The following is a 25,238-nucleotide window of genomic DNA, read 5'->3' on the forward strand; positions in this document are numbered from 1 at the left end:
CATGTGCGGAATCTCGCAAGCCTCCACCCACAAGTGCATCTAGGAAGTCATGGATGCCATTTTCGCGAAGGCACTAAACCTTCGACCGGGAAGCAAGAAAATGAGCTGTAGGATTTGCGAAATCTCTGGTTTACCACTGGTGCAGGGTGCCATCGCCTACACTCTCGTGGTTCTTGGGTCTCTGTGGCAACAAGCAGTCCAGTATGTGAACCTCAAGGGCTACCACTCACTTGACTGTTCAGCTGATCTGCGACCACAGCAAACGCATTATGTCCACAACTCCTGCATCCTCAGCAGGTCTCCGATCCCTGACATCTTCCAGGGTCCACAGAGACTCCTCTGGGACAATGGTTACCCTCCAAGAGAAGTGGCTGATGATGCCCATGCAGTGGTCTCAGACTGCAGCAGAGAGACGGTATTACAAGGCTCTTGCCGGTACCCAGACTTTGGTAGAGCGCACAATTGGCATCTTAAAAATAAGATTCCGGTGGCGATAAGTGTGGTAAAGCACTGCAGTGAAGTCCACGGAGGGTGCCAAGCATCATCGTAGTTTGCTGGACAGCCTGGCACTGCAATGGGGTGTGGGCGGACCTGGCTGAGGAGGGGATGGGAAAGCTGCACATCTCAGATGAGGGGGACTTCAAAGGGGATGAAGGTGATGGAAGTTCTTGAAGGCATGGATGCCAAAGTGCCCATCACACTGGTCAGACAAGGTAGGCATGCTTGTGAGCAAGGTTTGTGAAGGCTGATGATGCGAGTTGCAGTGAGGACACTCCTGACATCCTCACATTGCATCTGTGAAAATATGACTCCTGTCTGGCTGTGGGCAGCTTGCAACAGGGTCATATTGTGGAGTTGCAGAGGTACAACAGCACCTGATCCTATGGCAGCTCTTCACCACCCGTCCCCTTCAGCATCATAACCATTACCAGACATAGATGCTGAAGAGGCACGGTGAATCACCAACCTTGAGACCACAGCCTGAGCGCACACTTTGCTCATTAAAGGATTGTTTCAACCACCCAAGATAGAATGTTTCAGTTGCATCTACTTGCCTCTGTAATCCCTAAACATTATAAGCATTGAACCCAGAATAAAGACATGTGTTTCTGTGTAAAAGATATATTTGTGCTAGAGTCTCTTCTTAGACTGGATTAAATATCTTCTGTTTTTAATCTCATGCAGAGATGATAACTGTAACGAAAACAGTTGTGATAGGAATAATGGTGAGGAGGGCAGCGTGGTGGTTAGTGCTGCTGCCTCACGACGCCGAGGTCCCGGGTTCGATCCCTCTCTCTGAATTCTATCTTTCTTTCATTCTCTTTTTCTACACATGATTTTAAAATGTATTAAATATTCTAACTTACACTTTCTAGTTTAGATAGTACGTACCTAAGTAAAGCATCTTTAATCTGGTTGAAGAGACATGTAGTTGCTTGTCCTGTTCGCTTATACCACAGATCCCCTGTTGGTCCTGCAGGAAGCCCCTGCCGGGCTCACAAAGTCTGTGGGCAACTGTAAACATGCCATTCATTCACCGCTGTTTGCAAAATCCAAGCTATTACATATTATTTTCTTACTTTAAAGAGCTAGTTTACATTTTGTCAAGTTCTTCACGTGCTGGCTGATGTTCAAGTGTTTTAAATAAAGGAAAATAAACTGCCTGCTAAGAGAGGAAAGGGAAAATTGGGGACAGTTAAGAGAGGAAAGGGAAAATTGAGGACAGTTTGATGAATTGAAACTTTGAGTAGGGTTGAGAGAGAGAGAGGCTAGTTAAGGTAGCATTTAAGAATTTGAACCTCTAACAGATTAAGCATTAAGGTTTAAAAGAAAATTAGTGATCAAGGCAGGCATCATTGTAGATATGGAAAAAACATCTGATAACAAACTGATGTGCATGAAACAGCTAACCTGAGTCCAGTAATACATCTCTACATCTCCTGACTTGAGTTGGAAGTATTAGCTGGGTTAGGTGCCCGTGAAGGTTAGTCTGGAAGCTAGCTACTGTTTCATTAGGGTGAAGCTGAAGAAAATGTTGAGTTATTCTTGGTCTTGATGTTGGATTATCCATTCAAAAGTATAGCAATAAGTGTTGGATCAATGAAAGAGTCTGTATGGTCGTATTGGGTGTTACCAACCAGACATTTGACTTTGGAGGAATATCACTTGGGAATCCAGAAGTGAAGAGGGCCAAGGATGCACCCCTTTGGTACATCAGAAATGACTGTGGGGAGCAAAGGGTGAGAAGCCTTTGGAAATCCGTGTCTGCAATACAAGAAGTATTGAGCAGAATCAAGAGAGGATGGCAACATCTTGTATTTATATAATGCCTTTAATGGAATAAAACACCTTGAGTGCTTTTCATGAGGATTGTAAAACAAAATTTGACACCAATGTGCACACAGCAGAAAACCAGAAGCTTTGTGAAAGAGGTAGGTTTTAAGGAGTGTCTTGAAGAGGGAAAGAGGTGTAAAACTTTAGGAAGGTAATTCCAGAGCCTACGGTCTGTTAAAGGCACAATCACCATTGGTGAAGCAAATAATTAAAATTGGGAATTCTCTAGAGGCCAGAATTAGATACGAACAAATATCTCTGAGGGGTGAGATCATGGAGGGATTTGAAAACCAGAATCAGAATTTTAAAATCAAAGCATTGCTTGACCAGGAACCACTGTAGGCCAGCGAGCACAGGCCTGATGGGAACGGGACTTGGTACAAGTAAGCAGCAGAATTTTAAGGATAATCACATTTACAGAGGGTGGATTTTTGGAGGATGGCCAGGAGTGTGTTGGAATAGTCAAGTCTGGATACAACAAAGACATGGATGAAGGATTCAGTAATAGATGAGCTGAGATGGGGACAGAGTCAAGTGATGTAATAGGGGTGTAAATAGGTGATGTAAATAGGCAGTCTTGGTAATGGCGCAGATTTATGGTCAAAAGCTCACCTCTGAGTTAGACATAGCACCAAGGCTGTGAACTGTCTCAGGGAGTAGCAAAGAGAGGAATCAAGACGATAAATTATGAAACTGAGTTTCTGTTGAGGACCAATGACAATGACTTTGGTCTTCTCTATTTAGGACAGTGATATTACAGGGATCACCTGCAGAGTTGTGACATTAGAGTCAAATGGAATACTGAGCACTGTTGAAATTGAGAATGATGTGGAGATGCCGGCGTTGGACTGGAGTGAGCACAGTAAGAAGTCTTACACCAGTTTAAAGTCCAACAGGTTTGTTTCGAATCACTAGCTTTCGGAGCACTGCTCCTTCCTCCTTCACCTGAGGAAGGAGCAGTGGTCCGAAAGCTAGTGATCCGAAACAAACCTGTTGAACTTTAACATGGTGTTGTAAGACTTCTTACTGAAATTGAGAATGAAAGAAAGGCACATGATGGCTTTGTGACGATGACCATTGTGACCCTAGTGCTTTAATTCGGATGTAAATGAAGAGTGGATGGATGTTCCAAAAACAATGACTCACTGCATTACTTTAGCAAGAAAAGGAAGATTGACAATCGGGTGGTAATTGTAATGTAAATTGCATGTAAAATTTAAACTAGAATTTTTGAGGAGAGTAGTAGTGTTAGGAATGACCTTTAAAAATGGGGTGCTGCCAAAAGTTAGAGAATGGTGATGCTGAACAGCATGAAACTGAAGGAATGAAATTTACATTTCAGATGTTGGGTAGGGAGAAAAACGATAGAATGGTTTATAAGTTTTAATGGACAAAAGGAGTGGACTGAGGAGGGCCCAGTTAGCTGGAAACCAGAGGGAAATCGAGATCCAGTGACAGTCAGAGGAGGCAGCAGCATTTTTGTTTCTCAAACTTTAAAAAGAAGTCTTGAGTTTCTCTCATTTTAGCGTACATGAGGAGGAAGGACAACTAATTAAGTAGTTTGTGGTGAAGCTGAGCAGTTTGCAGTGGGTTCTGTTGCATATGATGGAGTATAATGAGCCATATTGCACAGGGAGAGTGAAAGTAATCCAATTTAGTATTTACCTAAAGAAATTTGTACTGTTCTCTTAACATTTGAGGAAGACTTTGTCATTTCAAGGCAGCTACTGTGACAAGTTCTGCATTTATGCATGAGAATGACACAAATTCACTTTGGTATTTAGTTAAGCTTGGTGATGGGTGTGTCATTTCTGAATATGTATTTTTAACACTGAGGAAAGGAGCCCGGCAAACCATGTCCATATGTTTTGGTCATGCCCGGCACTGGAGGGGTTCTGGAGAGGAGTGGCGAGAGCAATATCTCAGGTGGTGAAAGTCCGGGTCAAGCCAAGCTGGGGGCTAGCAATATTTGGAGTAGTGGACGAACCGGGATGCAGGAGGCGAAAGAGGCCGGCATTCTGGCCTTTGCGTCCCTAGTAGCCCGGCGAAGGATCTTGCTAATGTGGAAGGAGGCGAAGCCCCCCAGCCTGGAGGCCTGGATAAATGATATGGCTGGGTTCATAAAGTTGGAGAGGATTAAGTTCGCCTTGAGAGGGTCTGCGCAGGGGTTCTACAGGCGGTGGCAACCGTTCCTAGACTATCTTTAGAGGAAGGTCGGTCACCAGCAGCAGCAACCTTGGGGGGGGGGGGGGGGGAAGCTGCCTGGGGGGGTGGATGAGCAAGAGATAACATGAAGGGTTGGGGAAACTGGCACGTACGGGAGAGGGCCAGTGTAGAAAGCTGTGTAAATATATCATTTTGCCATGTATATATCTTGCTCTGTGCGATTTCTCTTTTTTTTTTTTGTTACGAGGGGGGGGGGTTATTGTTTGTAAGGGAGAAAAATTGTGTGAAAAAAATTTAATAAGTATATATATTTTTTTAAAACACTGAGGAAAGGGCCATTAAATCTAACTCTGAATCTGCTTGGCCAAATCCAGCGGATCTTTCAACTTTCTCGAGAAATACCACCTTTATTTCATCTAAGGATTTGCCATGTTTGAGCATTAAAAAAATCGTCTGATCAGTTTTGAAATCTACTGAGAAGCTTCTATCAGTTGTTTGAAAGTAATTTCAAAGCTGAATTAAAACAGTCCAAAATTAAATTGGAGACTTATGCCGATGTGTCTACTCTATGCTCAAGTACAATTGCACTTTTGTAGAATGAGTACCAGTGCAAGAAACCGGTTAAAAACTTGACCAAAAGTGCCGATATTCAACAACAGTGTGTTTCCATGTCTGTGCGCACACTTAGTGGCTCCCCAGAAGGTCATCCAGTATGTAGAACAACCAATGTTTCGGTTTTGGGTTTTCTTCTATGCCTCAATTTACCTCTTTCCACCTACCAAAACTTGAATGTCTCACGTTTGGTGTTAAGTTTGCTTGAGTGGACTTCCGGTGGCTCTCTTGGGAACTTCTTACTAGGCCCTTTTAACCCGTCAAACAGATACAAAATACCACTAAATTCCCACCCCTCCCAGCCTCACTCCTAACTAACACTCAACTGACCGAAATGCCATTGAACCAGCCGAAAAAACAACAAAAATCGGGAAAGGAAGACCCCAACTTCAGAACGAGAGGACACAAAGGGTGAAACAGCGGAGCATGGGGACCCACCAGGGTTACCAACACAACTCCGGCCCACCCGTTGATGAGGCTTCTCTCGATAGAGCTCCAGAAACAGACTCAATAAGAGAGGACCTTGTGTCGGCCATGAGGTCGGCAATAGAAATCGCAATGGCCCCCATAAAAGAGGCAACAGACAGAATGGAGCAGAGACTGAGACCCAGGAAGCGACGGTGGTGGGGAAAGCGGCCACTGGCCAGAGCGAGCAGATCTCCTCGCTCGAAGCCAAAGTAGCAAGGTTGGTAACAACGCAGAATGCGATCATGGGGAAAGCCTGATCGCCAGTATCTGAGAGTTGTCGGGCTACCAGAAGGCGCAGAGGGCAGAAATTAGACAGAATATGTTGGATGGATGTTCATGAAACTGGTAGAAGAGGAAGACTTTGTCAAACCCCTGAAGTTGACCGGGCCCACAGGTCACTCTGGAAAAAGCCCAAATCAGGAAGCACCACGGGCGATCATCGCGAAACTGCATAGATTTTAGGACAAACAACTGGTCCTTAATTGGGCGAGGAGCATACGGTCATGTATGTGGGAAGGGCACAGAATCCGGATCTACCAAGACATTGGAGCCGACCTGGCCATGCATGGGGCAGAGTTTAACGAGACCAAAGCGGCAATATTTAAAAGTAAGGTGCGGTTTGTGACGATATGGATATTGTACGGTAAATGAAGGGTTAACAATTTTATATAAATGGATCTAACCACCAGATGGTGATGAAGAGCAGTCACGTAGATCACATGATGCCCTTGATCCTGGGAGTAGGTGATTGGAGGGATAGAGTCGTCGTGTGTTTAGGCGACCTGTAGATAGAATTATAGTTTAGCTTATTTAGCTATCTTTGTATCTTAGCAAGATGATCAAACCTAGTTAGAAGTAGTGTTAATAAATTAGCTTTGTTAATCAATATAGCTTGATGTTCTTTGTTGAACACTACACATCAAAGTCATCCTTATCCAGAAAGCAAAGAACATCACACAATTTGGCATGTTGTACCCGGCGAGACTATTGGTCACGTTCAACAACAAAGAACTCTTAACGTGTCGGAAGAAGCAAACCAGTTCCTTTAACCGACACGATTTAGGGGGCTGCTCCCAAGAGGGGAGCCATCACACTGGTGAGCAGACTAGTGTATGGGAATAAGAATAAAAAGAGGGAAAGGGACTAAGGTGCATCTCCCAAGGGGAGGGAGCGCCTGACCGAAAGGGACGTGGGGGGGGAGGGGGGTCCAAAATAGCAATCCGGGTTGAGCAATGGGGCAGGGGAAGAGAGGGGGGGGGAGAGGCAGTAGGGTAATAGTGAAAAGGAAGAGGGGATTGCTAAGGCAGATGAACTCTGGATGAGAAGGGGAGTAGAATGCTGGTTACAACAGGTCGCACATGGAGACGGCTGGAAAGAGGAAGGCGATGGCGGCCATATTGGATGACCCATGAACAAAGGGAAACCGTGGCGTGTAGGGGCACATCCACGAGGTGGGGGACAGAAATTCCCAATCGGAATAGTCACCTGGAACGTGAGGGGACTTAATGGCCCGAAGATCCAGAATCTAAAAAGTCTCTTGAGGGTCAACATAATCTTCCTTTAAGAGACACACCTGAGGAAGTAGGGCCGACTGAGGGTAAGGAAAAGCTGAGTGGAATGGACATACCAGGCAGGCTTTGGCACAAGGACGATGGGGGTCAACAAAAGGACAGCCTTTACAACAACAAACTCCGTGACGGACCCAGGGGGACGATACGTGATTGTTAGCACGATCCTGGAAGGGACATCGGTGGTTCTTGTAAACATATACGCCCCTGACTGGGACAATGCCAACGTCATTAAAAATGCAATGGTAGAGATCCCTGACTTCAACTCCTACCAGCTCATCATGGGAGGGAGACTTAACTGTGTACAGGAACCAAAAATGACAGGGCCAGCCCCAGATCAGGGGAAAAATATGGGATAGCAAAAGAATTAAACACCTTTTTATGGAGCAGATTGGGTGGGTGGACACGTGGAAGATCAATCCGAGGGAGAAGTAATTATCTTTGACCACACACGACGCTATTTGGACGTGAGGCTGGAGATTGGCTGGGCCCAGTGCCCCCATGGAGGCTGGACACAGCAATCCTCGCCGACGAGGCGTTTTGCGAAAATAATGTCACAACCATCGACGAGTAGGTAATCTGCAACCAGAATGGGGAGGTCTCACCTTCCCCATTCTGGGAGATACTGAAGGCAGTGATAGGGGGGGAAATAATAGCATACAGAACTCCCAAGGACAGGAACGAAAGGCGGCTAGGCATTGACTGATCGACTCCATGTTGGAAGTGGATCGATGGTACTCCATGGCCCTGACCTTGGAGCTGCTGGTGGAGAGGAATTTGACCTATCCACTGGGAAAGCAGCTGTATAAAACCTTAGTTAGGCCACACTTGGAGTATAGTGTTCAATTCTGGTCGCCACACTACCAGAAGGATGTGGAGGCTTTAGAGAGGGTGCAGAAGAGATTTACCAGAATGTTGCCTGGTATGAAGGGCATTAGCTATGAGGAGCGGTTGAATAAACTCGGTTTGTTCTCACTGGAACGACGGAGGTTGAGGGGCGACCTGATAGAGGTATACAAAATTATGAGGGGCATAGACAGAGTGGATAGTCAGAGGCTTTTCCCCAGGGTAGAGGGGTCAATTACTAGGGGGCATAGGTTTAAGGTGAGAGGGGCAAGGTTTAGAGTAGATGTACGAGGCAAGTTTCTTACGCAGAGGGTAGTGGGTGCCTGGAACTCGCTACCGGAGGAGGTGGTGGAAGCAGGGACGATAGTGACATTTAAGGGGCATCTTGACAAATACATGAATAGGATGGGAATAGAGGGATACGGACCCAGGAAGTGTAGAAGATTGTAGTTTAGTCGGGCAGCATGGTCGGCACGGGCTTGGAGGGCTAAAGGGCCTGTTCCTGTGCTGTACATTTCTTTGTTCTTTGTTCTTTGAACCAGCTTCATCAGACAGACCTTTTATGAGCATGGAGACAAAGCCAGCTGCCTACTGGCGCACCAGCAGAGAAAGCAGGCAGTCATGAGGGAGATGGCACAGGTGAGGGGTGTGAACGGCAGGCTTCACAGCACCAAATAAGATCAGCGAGGCCTTTGTGATCTCTAGGGACTGTACCAGAGGGGAACTTGAAGATGAAACAGTTTCTCGATGAGCTGGACATACCAGGGGGAGGAAGAAAAACAGCCTGGAAGTACCACTAGGACTGGGGGAGGTCATGGAGAGCATCATGCAGCCAGGGAAGGCCCCAGGTCCGGACGGATTCCCGGTGGACGTAAAGAAAGGTTGCGGCAGCACTAGCCCCGCACCTGTGGGAGACATTCAATGATTCGCTGTCGAGAGGGGTCCTGCTGCCCATGTTGGCACAGGCCTCGATATCGTGATCCCAAAAAAACGCAAAGACCCAACGGAATGCAGATCATACAAACCCATCTCACTCTTGAACAGTGACCCCAAAATCCTGGTGAAGGCTCTGGCGTGGTGACTGGAGAGTTGCTTGCCAGAGGTAGTCGCGGAGGATCAGACAGGATTTGTCAAGGGCAGACAGCTAATGGCGAGCATCAGACAATCAGATGCCTGCTGAGCGTGATTATGACCCTACCCAGGGAGGAGACACCAGGGGCAGTATTACCCCCCCTCCCCGGCCGGGTGGGAGAATCGCCGGGGTGCCGCGCGAATATCGCCCCGACCCCCGCACGCGATTCCCCCCCCCCCCCCGAAACCAGCGCGAATATCGCCTCGACCCCCGCACGCGATTCTCTTTCTCCCCCCCCCACCCCCTGCCGAAACCAGCGCGGCGATTCTCCGGCCCAGACGGCAGCGCGTAAACGGCCAAGTCCCGCCGGGGCTGTCCACACCTGGTTGCTGCCGGTGGGTACTCGTCGCGAAGGCTTGGGGTGGGGGGGGGGGGGAGAGAGACTCCGGAATGGCCTGGTATGCAATCAGGACCAACTGATCGGCGGGCCGGCCTCTCTGTCAGCGGGCCTCCTTTCTTCCGCCGGCGAGCTTGGATCCATCCGTCATGTTTGTGCGGGCCGGCCTGGGGGATGACAGCCACCGCGCATGCGCTAGTTGGTGCCGGCCCAACTGCGCATGCGCGGGACCCAAGGCGCCACGTCTTCTATGCGGCGCCGGGTCTCTGACGCTGTGCTGAGGCCCCGCCCCCGTAAATCGCGCGACGCCCCTGCTAGCCCCACAGAGGGGGGAGAATAGGGGTCTGGGAACGGGCGCCGACGCTTGACTAAAACACTCCGGTTTTTACTCCGGTGTCGGCACTTAGACTCCCGTTGGGAGAATCCCGCCCCAGAAGTCATAATTTCCCTAGATGCAGAGTCCCTTGGTATTTGGACCCCCAGATACCGAAAATTAATTCCTGCTAACAGGAATGGTAACCCCCTAAGTTCCCCTCTAATTACGATCTTTATTGTCACAATTGGCTTACATTAACACTACAATGAAGTTACTGTAAAAATCATCTAGTCGCCACATTCCAGCACCTGTTCGGATACACAGAGGGAGTATTCAGAATGTCCAAATTCCATATCAGCGCATCTTTCGGGACTTGTGGAAGAAAACTGGAGCACCCAGAGGAAACCCACGCAGACATGGGGAGAACGTGCAGACTCCACACACAGTGACCCAAGCCGGGAATTGAACCTGGGACCCTGGGGCTCTGGAGCAACAGTGCTAGCGTGCTGCCCTCTGTGTATGTGTGTGTGTACACCTCCACCCATGTGGCCCAGCCACAAAGTACTCGCTCTTTCCTATATTTAGCTTATAGCCAGAAAAGACCCTAAGCCGCTGCAAGATCTCCATAATGTTTCTAACTGTGACCTCCTGATCCTTGACATATATAATAGCAAATCTTCGGTGTATAGCGAGACCCTATGCCCCACCCCTCCTCTAGCTATTCCTTTCCAAGCTTTCGAAGTCCTCAGCGCCATGGCTAGTGGCTCTATTGCCAATGCAAATAACAAAGGGGACAGCGGACATCCCTGCCTGGTACACTGGTATAGACAAACGGGCTCAGAAGTCACTTTGTTAGTGCAAACACTGGCAAATGGGGCCGCATACAACCCATGCTACAAAGCCCGGTCCAAAACCAAATCTCTTTAGTATCCGAACAGGTAGTCTCACTCTACCCGGTAGAATACCTTCTCCACAACAAGCGAAACAATAATCTCCAGAACCAGACCCTCCCCAGGGATAAGAACCATATTCTTTTTTAAAAAAAGAAATTTAGAGTACCCAGTTCATTTTTTCCAATTAAGGGGCAATTTAGCATAGCCAATCCACCTACCCTGCACATTTTTGGGTTGTGGGGGCGAAACCCACGCAAACACGGGGAGAATGTGCAAACTCCACACAGACAGTGACCCAGAGCCAGGATCAAACCTGGGACCTCGGCGACGTGAGGCTGCAGGGCAAACCCACTGCGCCACCGTGCTGCCCTGATAAGAACCATATTCAACAACCGTCTCACCTTTGCTGTCAACCTCTGCCCCTTTACAAATCCTATTGGTCTTTTCCCACCACCTCCGGGAGACGAGGCTCCAGTCTTAACGCCAACACCTTAGCCAGAAGCTTCGCGTCCACATTTAACAGGCAGATCAGACGATATGACCCATAGTCTGTGGGGTCTTTATCCTTCAGGAGCAGAGAAATCAACGCCACCCCTAGTCACTGTGGTAAGGTACCTCTCTCCAAGGAATCTCTGAACATCTCCAACAACAGAGGGCCTGGCTGATCTACAAATTTTAAAATAAAATCCCACTGAGAACCATTGGGCCCTCGTGCCTTCGCCGACTGTATAACACCAGCGCCTCCTTGATGATCTCCAACTCCAACGGAGCATCTAGTTCCTCCTGTAACTGCTTCCCCCACCCTGGGAAACTCCAACTACCAAACAAATTCCACCATACCGCTCTCATCCCGAGGCGGTTTGGACTTGTATAACTCCCCGTAAAAGACTCTAAATGCCCCATTCACTTCCTGAGCCAAAACCGCCCCCCATCCCATACTCTAACCTTGCCAATCTTTCAGCCTCCCGTTTCCTCAGTTGATATGCCAGGAACCGACTTGCCTTCTCTCCGTGCTCATAAATTGCCACTTTAGCTTGTCTCCACTGTCGCACTACCCCATCTGTGGAGATCAAATTGAACTGCATTTGCAGTTTGTTCCTATCCGCAGTAGTTCTGGGGATGGACTGCTCACATATCTGTGATCTACCTCTATGATTTCCACCAGTTTTTCCCACCCTCCTTGTCTCCGCATCAATATGTGCCTTAAAAGATATAATTACTCCTCTGATTACTACCATCAGTGCCTCCCATAGTATTGAGGGTGAGACCTCCCCATTATCATTGTTCAAGATATAATCGAGGATAGCCCTTCAGATTCTGACACACAACCCCAGATCCGCTAGCAGGCCTACATCTAACCGCCGCTCCCGGACTACCTTCAACTCCAGGTCCACCCAATGTAGGGCTTGGTCAGAAATGACCACTGCTGAGTACTCCGATTTCTTCACCCCTGCCAACAGCGCTTGGCTCACTAAAAAGTAGTAATTCCTGTGGAACAATTATGTACTGAGGAGAAAAACAAAAGCTCTTTCTCCGCCAGCTGCCCGAACCTCCAGGATCTGTCCCCCACCACCCCGTTTTCTCCATAAATGCAGTTAACGCCTTCGCCATACCTCCCATCCTCCAAACCAATGACCTTGGCTCAGAGTGGTCCATCATCATTTCTTTTACATGCCTCTTAAATCGCTTGTCCATATCCCCACCGAACTTCTCAAGTTATTTTGCCATCACCTCTGCCATCATATCCAAGGTGATGGGCGCGGCGGTTTCCCCTGCCATCTTTGCCAAATCTTTAGTCGGGCTCGGTGTGTGAGATTTCCCTCCTCCGCCTTTTCTCGACATCCCCCGATCAAACTCCACTTGTTCTGCTGTGCTGTCGGTTTAGAGCTCGAAGATTCCTCAAAGGGCAAAAAAGACCTGCGTGGGACCCACCTAGAGTGCGAGTGGTTGTTACATGCCCCATCACCGGAAGTCCTGGACACTGATCCATAAGTGGAACCTGTCCGGTCTAGTGGAAGATGTAAAGAGAGACTTGTGGAGGTAGGACTCACTCCTGCTTTCCCTGGTGGGAAGTGTGCAGACAATAAAAATTAATGTGCTGCCAAGATTCCTCTACCTATTCCGATCCCTCCAGATCTTCTGCACCAAGGTAGATTAACTAATTATGGTGTTTGTCCGGTGGGGGGGGGGGCAGAATCTGTAAAAGCGACTTACAAAGAAGGAGGAATATGGGGGACATGGCTCTGCCGAACATCCTGTTCTACCACTGGGCAGCAAATGCAGAAAGGGTACGGGGTTAGGTGAGAGCCGGCGGCGGAATGGATGCGATGAAGGAGTCCTGTGTGGGGACAGCCATCCGAGCACTGCCCACGACCCCACTCCCATTTCCCCCAGATGAACACTTGAAAACCCGGCGGTGGCCACGCTAAGGACCTGGAACTGGCTCCGGCACCATTTCAATCTTGGTGCAATGCCCACTATGGCTCTCATCTAAAAAAATATATATATATTCATCCCGGCAACAATAGATCCCTCCTTCGAAACATGGAGACAGAACAAAGAGATACTGACGGTAAGGGGCATGTACACAGACGGTAGAATAGTGATAAAAGCAAATGACTGCGAATGCTGGAATCTGAAACCAAAGAGAAAATACTCTTTGCAAAAGAGTGGTGATCCTTGGGGAACTAACAAAAGTTTCAGCTCCCGAAAGGGAACGAGCTCCGTTACCTCTAACTAAAGAACTTCCTCCGCAAGGAGACTGCACACTTCCCCAAGCTACCCAGAGACATTCGACTGAACAGACTGCTAGCATCTGAGAATTAGGAGACCGTAACTGTGCCAACATGTACAGACAAATGTTAGAGGAGGTAAGGGCCCTGCTGGACTAGCCACCGGAAAGGTGAGAGGAAGAGCTAGGCATAGAGATGGGGTGGGGGAGGGGGAGACTCAGTGTTGAAGCACTGCAGAGGGCGAACTCCACCTCCTCATGCGCAGGGCTGAGCCTAACGCAGCTAAAGTAAAGGTAGTGCACAAGGCACACCTGACCAGAATACGCATGAGCGGTGGAGGATAAATGTGAACAGTGCCAGGGAGGCCCAGCCAACCACACCCACATGTTCTGGTCCTGCCCCAAACTCGTCCACCTTTTTTGAAGCCATAATCCAGGGTTGTGGGAATGAGAATGGAGTCATGTCCGCTGGTGGCGGCCTTCAGGGTGTCGGAACAGCCAGAATTCTTTACAATGAGAGGGGCAAGACGCCCTAGCCTTTGCCATCCTGATTGTCTGCCAGGACTCCTGCTTGGCTGGAGATCAGCAGCAGCACCACCCAAGGCTACAGACTGGCTGTCAAACCTGGAGGAATTCCTTAAATTGGAGAAAATAAAATTTGGCACCAGTGGAACGGAAGAAAGCTTCCACAATATATGGAGGCAATTCACCAACCTCTTTGAGGACCTGTTTGTGACCTTGGGGGGGGGGGGGGGGGGGGGGCAGGCATTGATGCTGCCACGGCAACTAATAAGTTACACCTTTGTTGTCTCGATCAACAATTTCTGTTTAGGTTTCCTGTGTTTTCGGTTTTGTTGTAAATACAAATGAAAATCAATATTAAAAAAAAATTTAAAAAAATGTTTTTTTAAATGTTTGCTTCAGTGAAGGAAAGTGAGGGAGAACTGTATTTTGCATAACCATTCATTTTTAATTCAAGGTTGCTGTGTTAAGCATTCCAGTTTGAATAATGTAATATTAAAATTTGTATATCATTGGTGCATTTTGAATTAACAAGTCCCTGTTACCGCCTGATTTTTGAACTTCTGAATCAAGTGCAAACTCCGATGCAAGAAAATGTGCTCAGAATAGACATAAAGTAAAGTAATTGTAACAATGTTCAGAATTCAAAACCTTTGGGTATGATCAGAGCAATTTTTCAAGGAGTCAATTAAATGATGGAAACACTTAAAATGTCTTCTCTAATTATAATGAAGCTGATATCATAGAATTTACAGTGCAGAAGGAGGCCATTCGGCCCATCGAGTCTGCACCGGCTCTTGGAAAGAGCACCCCACCCAAGGTCCACACCTCCACCCTAGCCCCATAACCCAGTAACCCCACCCAACACTAAGGGCAATTTTGGACACTAAGGGCAATTTAGCATGGACAATCCGCCTAACCTGCACATCTTGACTGTGGGAGGAAGCCGGAGCACCCGGAGGAAACCCACGCACACACTGGAGGATGTGCAGACTTTGCACAGACAGTGACCCAAGCCGGAATCAAACCTGTGACCCTGGAGCTGTGAAGCAATTGTGCTATCCACAATGCTACCGTGCTGCCCGTGCAAATATGATTTGCACATCCTCAGCATCTTTTGCCCCCTCGCAGTGACTTTGTTTAATCCAGATGCACTATGACACCTCCCTGAAGCTTTCAGTGCAGACAGAATTTGACTAACACCATGAGGCAAACTGCGAAAGTGGCTGTGTGTGTTAAAGCAGCAACAAATTTGATGTTTCTAGGTTTTATCTGGTTTCATCCTTAATATAAAAATAATTTTTCAAGATGGTAGAGTGTTATCGGGTCTAACCATAAAATAAAGATATTTAACCAAACTTAATTTGAGGTTATCCTTCAGTAGAAGAATGGCTCAATTGCGAGTACTCGTGACCAGTAAGACGCTGAGGGTGGTGTTTTCCCATCCACCGGTGCCAGGTTTCCTGGGATTAGACTTGAGAATTGCCGAATCTTAAAGCCAACTTCTTCAATTGCTGGGTAGAGTCAGTATACAATGCTTTAAAAACATGGCTGACTATGAGGAAATCTAGGAAAATAAAAATAAGATGAAAATTGCAGGATTTTATACTGCAACAAATCATTTTGACCTGTTCCTCCAATTCCTTTTTGGTTTTAAATGTCTAAATATCGGTCACTGCAAATGTAGCACTGAAGTTTACACTTGTTTTCTAATCTGCATAAATTAAGATTTGAACACTTCAAAGCTTCAGCTGGTGACATGTGAAATTGTGACTATTGCTTTTTTTTAAATAAAAGGACTGCAATATTTCAGGAACAAATCTGTTTTCAAATATCCTCATAACATACCAAAAACCATATTGGTCAGAACTGTTATGTTTTTTTCCATTTTAAAAAAAAAAAGTCTGTGAACACCAAATGAAAAATGGTTTAAAATATAGTTTGTAGAAAAATTGTATGAAAAAAGTGTAACATGCTTCACGTAGTCACATTTATATCTATAAAAACACACTATCCGGTTAATGGGGTAGTGAAATGGAAGAAATTTTAGTACTACACATAATTTCTGTAACTCTTTTCTAGATGTATTCAACTCTTTTCCTGAACCAAGTCCTGCTTTATCTACAAAAGTTGAACATTTTCCTGAGGTAGACGTCTTTGCTGCAGGTATATAAAATGCATAATCATTGTAGTGCATTGGCATCTAGTTTAGATTGTCAACAGTTAGTTATAGAAATAGCACAGAACGTAGCCATAAATTTAGCCCATCTATTTCATCTCCACTGCAACCTGGAGTTTTCTATTTTAATGCCTTGTACTATTCTCTCAAATTAAATTTTAATTGCCAGTTATTTCACAGAATGAGTTTAGTTTTTAAAAAAACCTTCTGTTATCTTTTCTTTAAAAATACATTTAGAGTAGGCAATTCTTTTTTCCAATTAAGAGGCAATTTAGTGTGGCCAATCCACCTACCCTGCACATCTTTTGGGTTGTGGGGGTGAGACCCACGCAGGCACTGGGAAAATGTGCAAACTCCACACGGACAGTGACCCAGAGCCGGGATCGAACCCAGTTCCTCAGCGCTTTGAGGCAGCAGTGCTAACCACTGCACCACCGTGTCACCCCCTACTGGTATTTCTAATGGTCTGCAATTGTGTCAGATCATAATGACTAGACTTTTAAACAAATAACTGTGTATAAAGGGTGTGAATTTTTGCTAGACGTGATTAGGTGACCGTATTCCTTAAATGGGCAGATGACATTTATTTGATTAACTGTAGAGATAAACTAACTTATGCATCCAGGTCCCTCGTACATGAAAATTCAGTCATAACCAGTGCATTTATTGAATTGTCAATGTGAATATGGAAGCTGATGGATGGAAATGGCAGTATTCTACACGTTGGGATTATGCCAAGTTTCATATCTGAACTCCCCTTTTTTTTCTGCATCAGATTCTTTCACCTCAAAAGGACCTGCTTCTGTTCCTGAAGTTAAATCTACCCATGATCCATTTCTTGGTGAGTTGCTTCATGATGAGAAGTGTGGTTTCTGCCTCTTAATTTCTGCCTTGCACTTGTTTATACGTTTGCTTCCTACTTCTCCCATACTCAACCTCCATTGTTTTTCCACTCGTGCATTTGCGTTGTACTCTTGCTTGCTTGTGCTCTGGACTAATTTTCTCTCTTTCCTCCTTGTGCAGTCTCTATCTCGCTGTTAAAGATGCTCACTTGCATTATCTCTCATCCATGCAGACCCCATCTTTCCCGCTCTTTTTTTTTTTCCTATGCAGTTCTTTCAGTGGATAGAAAAGTTTCATCCTATCAAGACAAGATGAATGATTGAATGAGGACAGCCATTTGACCTTTCGTGATTCATCTATCAATCCAGAAATATCCTGAAGTTCCCCCACTTAGCATCAGATTCTAGGGATTTCACTTCCATTGCTCCTAGTTGTCATTCCGTACTTTGGCTACTCTGAAAAATTTACTGATCAGTCATAAATCTACCTTCTAATTTGAGCGTGTGTCATCCTGTCTGCACTTGCAGTTTAATTTCAAATAATATTCATAATTCCCTTTTTCTGCTCCTTTTGCAATCTTAATTATGTCTATGCGTTCACTTTTTGAATGCCTCCAGTTCCTCTGTCTCAATGACCAGAAATTAATGCAGTACCTAAAGATACAATCTGACAAAACTGACTAACCGTTTATAAACAGCTGCCTCTGATTTGCATTTTACTTGTTGTTACACATCTTAGTATTGACTTGAACAATATATGCAGGACCTGAGAGCAGGCTGACTGCAGTTGGTATGTTGTCAAAAGTACACAAATCAGGAGAAAAAAGTTACAGGAATCATCATTAAATTGTAAAGGGAAGTTCAACGTAGCTGACGTAAGGTAACTAGACTTTAGACGTTTGTGTGTTTATAATGTAACGCTGGTTCTCAAACCTTTTTGTTGAAGGATCCTTTTTCAAATGGATTAGCCATCACAGATTATCTATTTAAATTATAAAATATCAATAGAAATATTTGATAGACATAGTAACTGTTAAATGTAATAATCAATCTCTACCATGCTGATACCAGCTCAGTGAATTCTGTCCCAGTGTTTGGTGTCAGCAAAATCAGAAGACAGCCAGATGGTTATTGCAATAACTTTGGCTCACCAGCTAGGTATGAAACAACAAACTTTTATTTACAATATACTACCGTAGACTCTTGAAGCTTCATGGCTGCCAGTCAGTGTTTGGAATCGATCTGAGGCAAAAACCCACACTTGCTAGAGTGAACCCTGATTGGGTTTTTTGGGTCATGTGACCCTTTTGGCCGATCACCCCTTCATAGAGGCCAGAAGCAACAGTTATTTACAAAGTAAATATTCCGGCCATTGTCACCTTCTTGCATGTACACTCACCTCTCCATATATGGTGACTACACTTGCACTAAATCTGCCTCAGGCCACTGCTCATTTGCTTACTCTGGGCCACTTCCTGTGGTCCTTCACTTAAGGTTTACAGATAAAAGCATGGTGAGTTGATTTTCTTGATACACCCTATTATTTTTAAAAGTCCCTTCCTCTCAAATCTCTGAATCTTATTCTGCGAACACATGCCTCTGGAAAGGCTCTACATTGCAGCCCTCCCCCACACCCCCACAGGGTCCTGCAGATCCCAGTTTGAGAAACTCCGAAGTAACTTAAGTACAGATTACTGAATTGAACAGGTTCACTTTTGATCAGATTTGGTTGTTGAAAATTGGCCATAAATCAATGACTGCAGAAACCTATCTTAATAATAATCTTTTAGTGTCACAAGTAGGCTTACATTAACACTGCAATGAAGTTACTGTGAAAATCCCCTAGTCGCCACACGGCATCTGTTCGGGTACACTGAGAAAGAATTCAGAATGTCCAATTCACCAACAAGCACGTCTTTCGAGACTTGTGGGAGGAAACCGGAGCTCCCGGAGGAAACCCACGCTGACACGGGGAGAACGTGTAGACTCTTCACAGACAGTGAGCCAAGCCGGGAATCGAACCCGGGTCCCTGGGGCTGTGAAGCAACAGTGCAAACCAATGTGCTGCCGTGTCTTCCAGAAGTAGCTCGGTTGTGATTTCTCGGCTGCATGTAACCTTTAAGCTTTTCTTACTAAGAAATAAAAAGAGAATACAGGAAATAGAAGGTCAAGCAGCATCATGGAGAGTGCAAGAGAGTAAATGTTCAGGCCAAGGATCTTTCATCAGAACGTTTTTCTGGTGATCTAAAATACCTTTGCTCTTTTATGTTACCATTACTGAATATTCCTCCAGTTGGTCAAGTTCAACTGTGACAGATTTGCAATAGTAGCATTAAACTGAAGGTCTCACGTTTACATCTGTTTTGAAATATTTGAAACCATCTGTGGACATAACTGGTAGACGACCGTACATTGACGGAATTACCTGTGTTTCTAGGATTATTTAGGAAAATAATATAGCAATAGTGACATTTCTTTTAGAAATAAAATTTATTGAATTCCTCAATAAATTAGGGTTGTGTGTTCATGTTGCACTCAGCCATTTTGACTGATACTTAAATGTAGTACAGAAAGGAGTGCAAAAGGGAATGCAATGTCACAGATGTTGTCTTTGGATACAACATGCTAATTTGCTGAATACAAAAATAGATTGTACATCTATTCAAAAAGTCAGGAAATTCTCCCTCTGAAGTAATCAATTTGTTTTAAAGTATTTTGGGCATCTTCAAAGTGCAGTTAGGCACTATGTAATGTCAGTCGGTCTCTCTCTCGCTCTCGGTCTATCTCTCCTTTTTCTCGGTCGCCCTCTCTCTCTCGGTCGCTCTCTCTCGTTCTCGGTTGCTCTCGTTCTCGGTTGCTCTCTCGGTCGCTCTCTCTCGGTCGCGATCTCTCGCTTGGTCATTCTCGCGCTCATTCGCGTTCTTTTGCTCTTTCTTTCGCTCTTTTTCTCTCTCTCTCTCTCTCTCTCTCTCTCTGCGCACCTCCTGTGTGTGCCTTCCAGTATTTGTTTCTTTGTTTTATTCTTGATAATGACCGATGTTAAATTCTTGTTCCAGAATTTGCTCCTCAACCAGCCCAACAGATGATGGCTCCATCAACACTGAATGTGGACTTTGACTCCGTGTTTGGATCCAAATCGGGCCTCAATGATGCCAAGAATGCAAGCGGTAAATGCATAGTGCTAATTTTGCATTACTTGCCCAAATCCTTCATTATATAGCAAATTGAAGCAAGATCATGTAGTAAAGCTGTACTCTAGCACAGCCACAAAATATTACAGCCAAACCTTTCAGCCCTGTCAAGATATCCTGCATTATTTTACGGCAAACTGGCCTGTCTTTGAATAGCTGATACTTGCGTGTAGAACAGAAGGGAATGCAAAAGGGAATGAAATGTCACAGATGTTGTCTTTCAATGCAACATTATAAACAAGCTTTTTCAGGCTAATTTGCTGAATACAAGAATAGATTGTACATCTATTCAAAGAAAGTCAGGACATTCTCCCTCGGAAGCAATCAATTTGTTCTAAAGGGACTTGAGCCTAGATGTTTGACTATAGCACCCATTTTTCCTCTTCAGTGGCAAAGTTGTTAGGGTCACCTGTTGTGTTGCAGCTGTCTGGCCTGATGATAGTGGGCTCAAGATTTCGTATTGGGTGCATCTAGAGACCATCTATTCAAGTGCAGGGACCAATTCCAGCAGTTTTCACCTAGCTCATGTATTTTTTATTTTGTTTTTTTGCAAAATATTTTTTGCTCCACTCCACACACACTATGAACTGAGATTTGATACATTGTAAGTTCTCCAGTCTGGAAAGCTTGGGATCAAGGCATTTCTGGGTTTCTGAATTTTCTGGATTATAGGCTAACGTTAGAATGCCTAAACATAAGTGTTTGAACCGATATAAATGTGTGACTGACACAAAACTTGCCGAAGTGATTGATGAGACACAAAAATGTGCAAAACGGCTGATGTATTAATGTGCAAGTGTCCAGAATAAAATTGAACATAGTCAACAGTTAAGCAATAACATGCCTTATAAACGTTATTTAATAATAATCTCTATTTGTGTCACAAGTACGCTTACATTAACACTGCAATGAAGTTACTGTCAAAATCCCCTAGTCGCCATACTCCGGCACCTGTTCAGGTACACTGAGGGGGAATTCAGAATGTCCAATTCACCTAACAAGCACGTCTTTCGAGACTTGTGGGAGGAAGCCGGAGCACCCGGAGGAAACCCACGCAGACACTGGTTGAACGTGCAGACTCCGTACAGACTGTGATCCAAGCCGGGAATCGAACCCGGGTCCCTGGCGCTGTGAAGCAACAGCGCTAACCACTATGCTGCCATGCCGCCCATAAGGCTTATAAATTCCAATGCATTCATAAGTATACATTTGAAGAGACTTGAGGTATCTCAAGTTCTTACTTAATCCATACCCTCGTCACCAGTATTTCCCGAACTATTTTCCAACGAGACCCCATTTTAACACCTATGCAGTAACAGTCCCTCTCCCTACATGGGCAGGGCAATCTGTTCTTTTCAATAAGCCCCTCTTCTCCCCTTACTCACCCCCCCCCCCCCTTCCTGCAACATGCAAACCGCTATAATCAGGAAACTAACCAGTTCCCCTGCCCCAGTCTAGTTGCCAGTGCCTGTGATTCATAGTGCTCAGGCTAAAGTAAGGAGCCTGTACAACAGGGAGGCAGGAGCAGAAATACAGCAATGTTTGAAGCCACCAGTCACCTTCCTAGCTTGGCCCCATGGCCTGGCATCGATCCAGTTGGTCCAGGGCTTTTGCAGCATTGTGAGTGGCAGGTTGTGAATTGGGGGGGGGGGGGGCGGGGGGATTTGGTCATTTTCTTTCCAGTGTTCTGATTGATTAGGTTACAGTGTAAATGTATACTTCCACTATTAATGGACAATGCTATCTGGAGAATGTGAAAATGGCTTTTTTTAATCTTTGGAGTTTTATTGCCTAATGAATGCTCCCCTAATTTGCTGTATGGAGCTCTGACACTGATTCAACTTTCTTCTGGCTTTACATGCTACCTCTTTGGGCTGATGTCATCTTGCTGAATGGGTACGGTGGATTTTATTGACTAGTTGAGGTTTGGTATCATATGGGTCCATAACTTCTTCGGAGTGGCAATCAGCATTGGATTGCCGCTCCATACACACTTAACTGCACTAAATTATTTCAGTGACTGTCTTGTGCAACATTCCTGAATCAAGCCGGAGAAGTAAGGACCAAATGCTTTGAGGTTGGAAGTATGAAAATGGTTTTGCAAAAACTTGTGCAAGGTGCAAGGTGTTTTTGTCTATCTGCAATTGCTGAGAGAATTGGGATTGAAGGAGAATAGGTGTAGGATGTTGGGTGTTAAAGGATGTAAGAAGAGTTTGAGATAGTCTCATTGATGATCAGCACAGGAAGTATTAAGGCAACAGGACAAAATGAAAAGGACATGAATATGGTAGAAGAGGTTAAGAGGGGGCAAAAAGTCAAAAACAAAACACCAATTTGTTTAACAGAAATTAAAGTGTTCATTGCACACTTATCACCTTGCATTCGTAAATTACCTCCTAACATGCATGTACTTCCTATATATTCAACTTGTTTAGAGCAATACCATGCAAGATCAATTAATCTACTAAACCGTACATAATGTTGGTTTTGATTATTTTGCATCTGTAGCAATTACTTAATGATAGATTTTTCTGACTTGAAATTGAAACAGATAAGCATTTGACCATTTTCAACCATGGTTAAACAAGGGAAAATTGACCTGGTGTTTAATATTTTAGCAGAGAAACCTGTGCCTGCAAATTCATATATAACCTGATTAACAGTGAAGGAAAAAAACACTAGAAATGATCAGTGAATGAGGAAATGTTGCACACTGATGTGGTCTGGCCATTTTGCAACACCTTTTTCTTAAGTGGACCACTTGATTATTTCTGTCTTTAATGGAATGTAACCTGCATTTGTTTTGCTTGCTCCAGTACCAGGTAATTTAAATTATAATAAATTGCCTGCTGGAGAGTAGTATGTCCAGTATATTTGCTATCTGCCCAAAGGTCGAAAATATTCATGATATTAGCCCACTTCACACAGGCTAAACAACTGATCAGATTTATATGATTAAAAAAAATCACAAAATACAATACCGAATAGCACAATGAATCATTTATTGTACATATATTACTTTGACAGTTTGAGTCGCTTGTTGCATTCTCTCCTGGAAATTCTTGAAAGGCAACCTCTGAAAATATGCAAGTTGCTTATTATTTTTCTTCATCACTGATGAATGGAACAGTACAATCAACTTTAATACATTGATTTTGCCTTTATGCATGGATAAATGGTCATTTAGTGGTAATATCACTGGATTCGTAACCCAGAAACCCAGGCTAATGTTTTGCGGATAAGGTTTCACATCCCACCACAGCAGCTGGTTGAATTAAAATTCAGTTAATTATTTTTTTTTAAATGGAATTGAAAGCTAGTCTCAGTAATTGTAACCATGAAAGTATCATCCTCAATTGTTGTAAAACCCATTTCGTTCATTAATGTCCTTCAGGGAAGGAAATCCCCATCCTTGCTTGGTCTGGCTTTCATGTGACCCCAGACCCACAGCAATATGGTTGACTCTTAATTGTACTCGAGGACAATTAGGAATGGGCAGCAAATGCCAGCGCCGTAGACATCCCATGAACAAATAAAATTCCTTTTATTGAGGAAATCCCCACAAATTACATCTTGATAGAATAATAGTTTGAGAGTTTCAATCCATGAAAATTATAATTAATTTGCTGAATATTGAAAATATTAGTATTCTATTCATTTTCTCCACCAAAAATGCTTTTTATCTTGGCCCAATCCAATTCCTGTACCTAGCATAGAAAAACAGTTTTGAGTAGCAATCTGAGCTTTCAGTAAAACCTTTGGAGTCCATGTAGGTCCTATGCTTTCACAGCATACTGTGTTAAATTAATGAAAACGGTTGAGGTAGAAGTGGTATTGAAACAGTTGAGTCATTGTTTAGAATATATTACATTATCCAGGAAGCATCTGGAACTTAGAAAGATGCATTGTAGGATTGTACATGTGGACTTTGCTTTAACCTTGTTACACCATTACTTTCCTGCTAAGGTTTTGATCAACCAGGTGAAATGCTGATGCCGCAGCCAACTCTCCTTGCCAAAAATGAAACAACAACACCAGTGAGCCAACAAAACAAAAAACTACTAGCAACTGACCTGGATTCATCCCTCGCCAATCTTGTGGGCAGTATGTACAAGCTAGCCAGACTATGCTATTTGAGAAGAGTTGTGAAGGGCTATAGATGGGATTGTGTGTAATTCTGTTTCTAAGCTAATTATCCAGTGATTCTTGCTCTTGTTAGGCTATTGCACCTGGACCCACAGGAATAATTATTTGAAAACCAAGAGTTTAGAAGTCTTAATTTGATTAATGTTCATAAAACTGTGAAAAGCCTCACAGAAGTTTATTTTCTCAACAGAGATATTGGAGATGGTTAGAAATTGTATCCAGTTGCCCCCCCCCCCCCCCCCGCCCCATCTCAATCAGAAATCCATTTTTCTGCATTGCAACTGTTCTTCTGCTGTGTTTTGAATAGTTATTAGCCATTTATTGTAAACGGTTAAAATTAAAAGTAGCCTTTGCTGTGGAATTTGAGAGCTCACCCAGCAATCTGTTTGCAGCTCTGCTTTGGTTCCGAGAATCCTTCTACAGCGCAGAAGGAGGCTATTTGGCCCCTCAAGTCTGCACCGACCCTCCGAAAGAGCATTCTGCCTAGGTTCACTCCCTCGCCCCATAACTCTGTAAATTAACCTGCATGTCCCTGGACACTAAGGGGCAATTTAGCATGGCCAATCCACCTAACGGGAACTATAAAGATCATTGAAGGTGATATTGGGCAGGATGGGAAACCTTACTAATCCAGTTTATATTTTCCCAATGGAGAGGGGTTGAAGTGTGTATACTTCAACGCAAGAAGCATCAGGAATAAGGTGGGTGAACTTAAGGCATGGATCGGTACTTGGGACTACGATGTGGTGGCCATCACGGAAACTTGGATAAAAGAGGGGCAGAAATGGTTGTTGGAGGTCCCTGGTTATAGATGTTTCAATAAGATTAGGGAGGGTGGTAAAAGAGGTGGGGGGGTGGCATTATTAATTAGAGATAGTATAACAGCTGCAGAAAGGCAGTTCGAGGAGTATCAGCCTACTGAGGTAGTATGGGTTGAAGTCAGAAATAGGAAAGG

At 44.6% G+C, this 25,238-nt stretch overlaps 1 protein-coding gene across 11 annotated transcripts in view; it reads left to right on the forward strand.

Moving 5' to 3' along the window:
- Positions 1-25,238, forward strand: part of LOC140421126 (phosphatidylinositol-binding clathrin assembly protein-like) — a 249,774-nt gene that overhangs the window by 188,184 nt on the left and 36,352 nt on the right. For 5 of the 11 annotated variants that reach the window (XM_072505539.1, XM_072505536.1, XM_072505540.1 and 2 more), the window contains 4 exons: positions 16,008-16,091; positions 16,880-16,945; positions 20,003-20,113; positions 24,104-24,241. In XM_072505539.1, the coding sequence (XP_072361640.1) occupies positions 16,008-16,091; positions 16,880-16,945; positions 20,003-20,113; positions 24,104-24,241 (399 nt within the window). The remainder of the gene's footprint in view (positions 1-16,007; positions 16,092-16,879; positions 16,946-20,002; positions 20,114-24,103; positions 24,242-25,238) is intronic. The other 6 variants (XM_072505541.1, XM_072505542.1, XM_072505545.1 and 3 more) reach the window with 4 other exon arrangements.

Source organism: Scyliorhinus torazame, chromosome 5, assembly GCF_047496885.1.
Source record: "Scyliorhinus torazame isolate Kashiwa2021f chromosome 5, sScyTor2.1, whole genome shotgun sequence".
Lineage (NCBI taxonomy): Eukaryota > Metazoa > Chordata > Chondrichthyes > Carcharhiniformes > Scyliorhinidae > Scyliorhinus > Scyliorhinus torazame.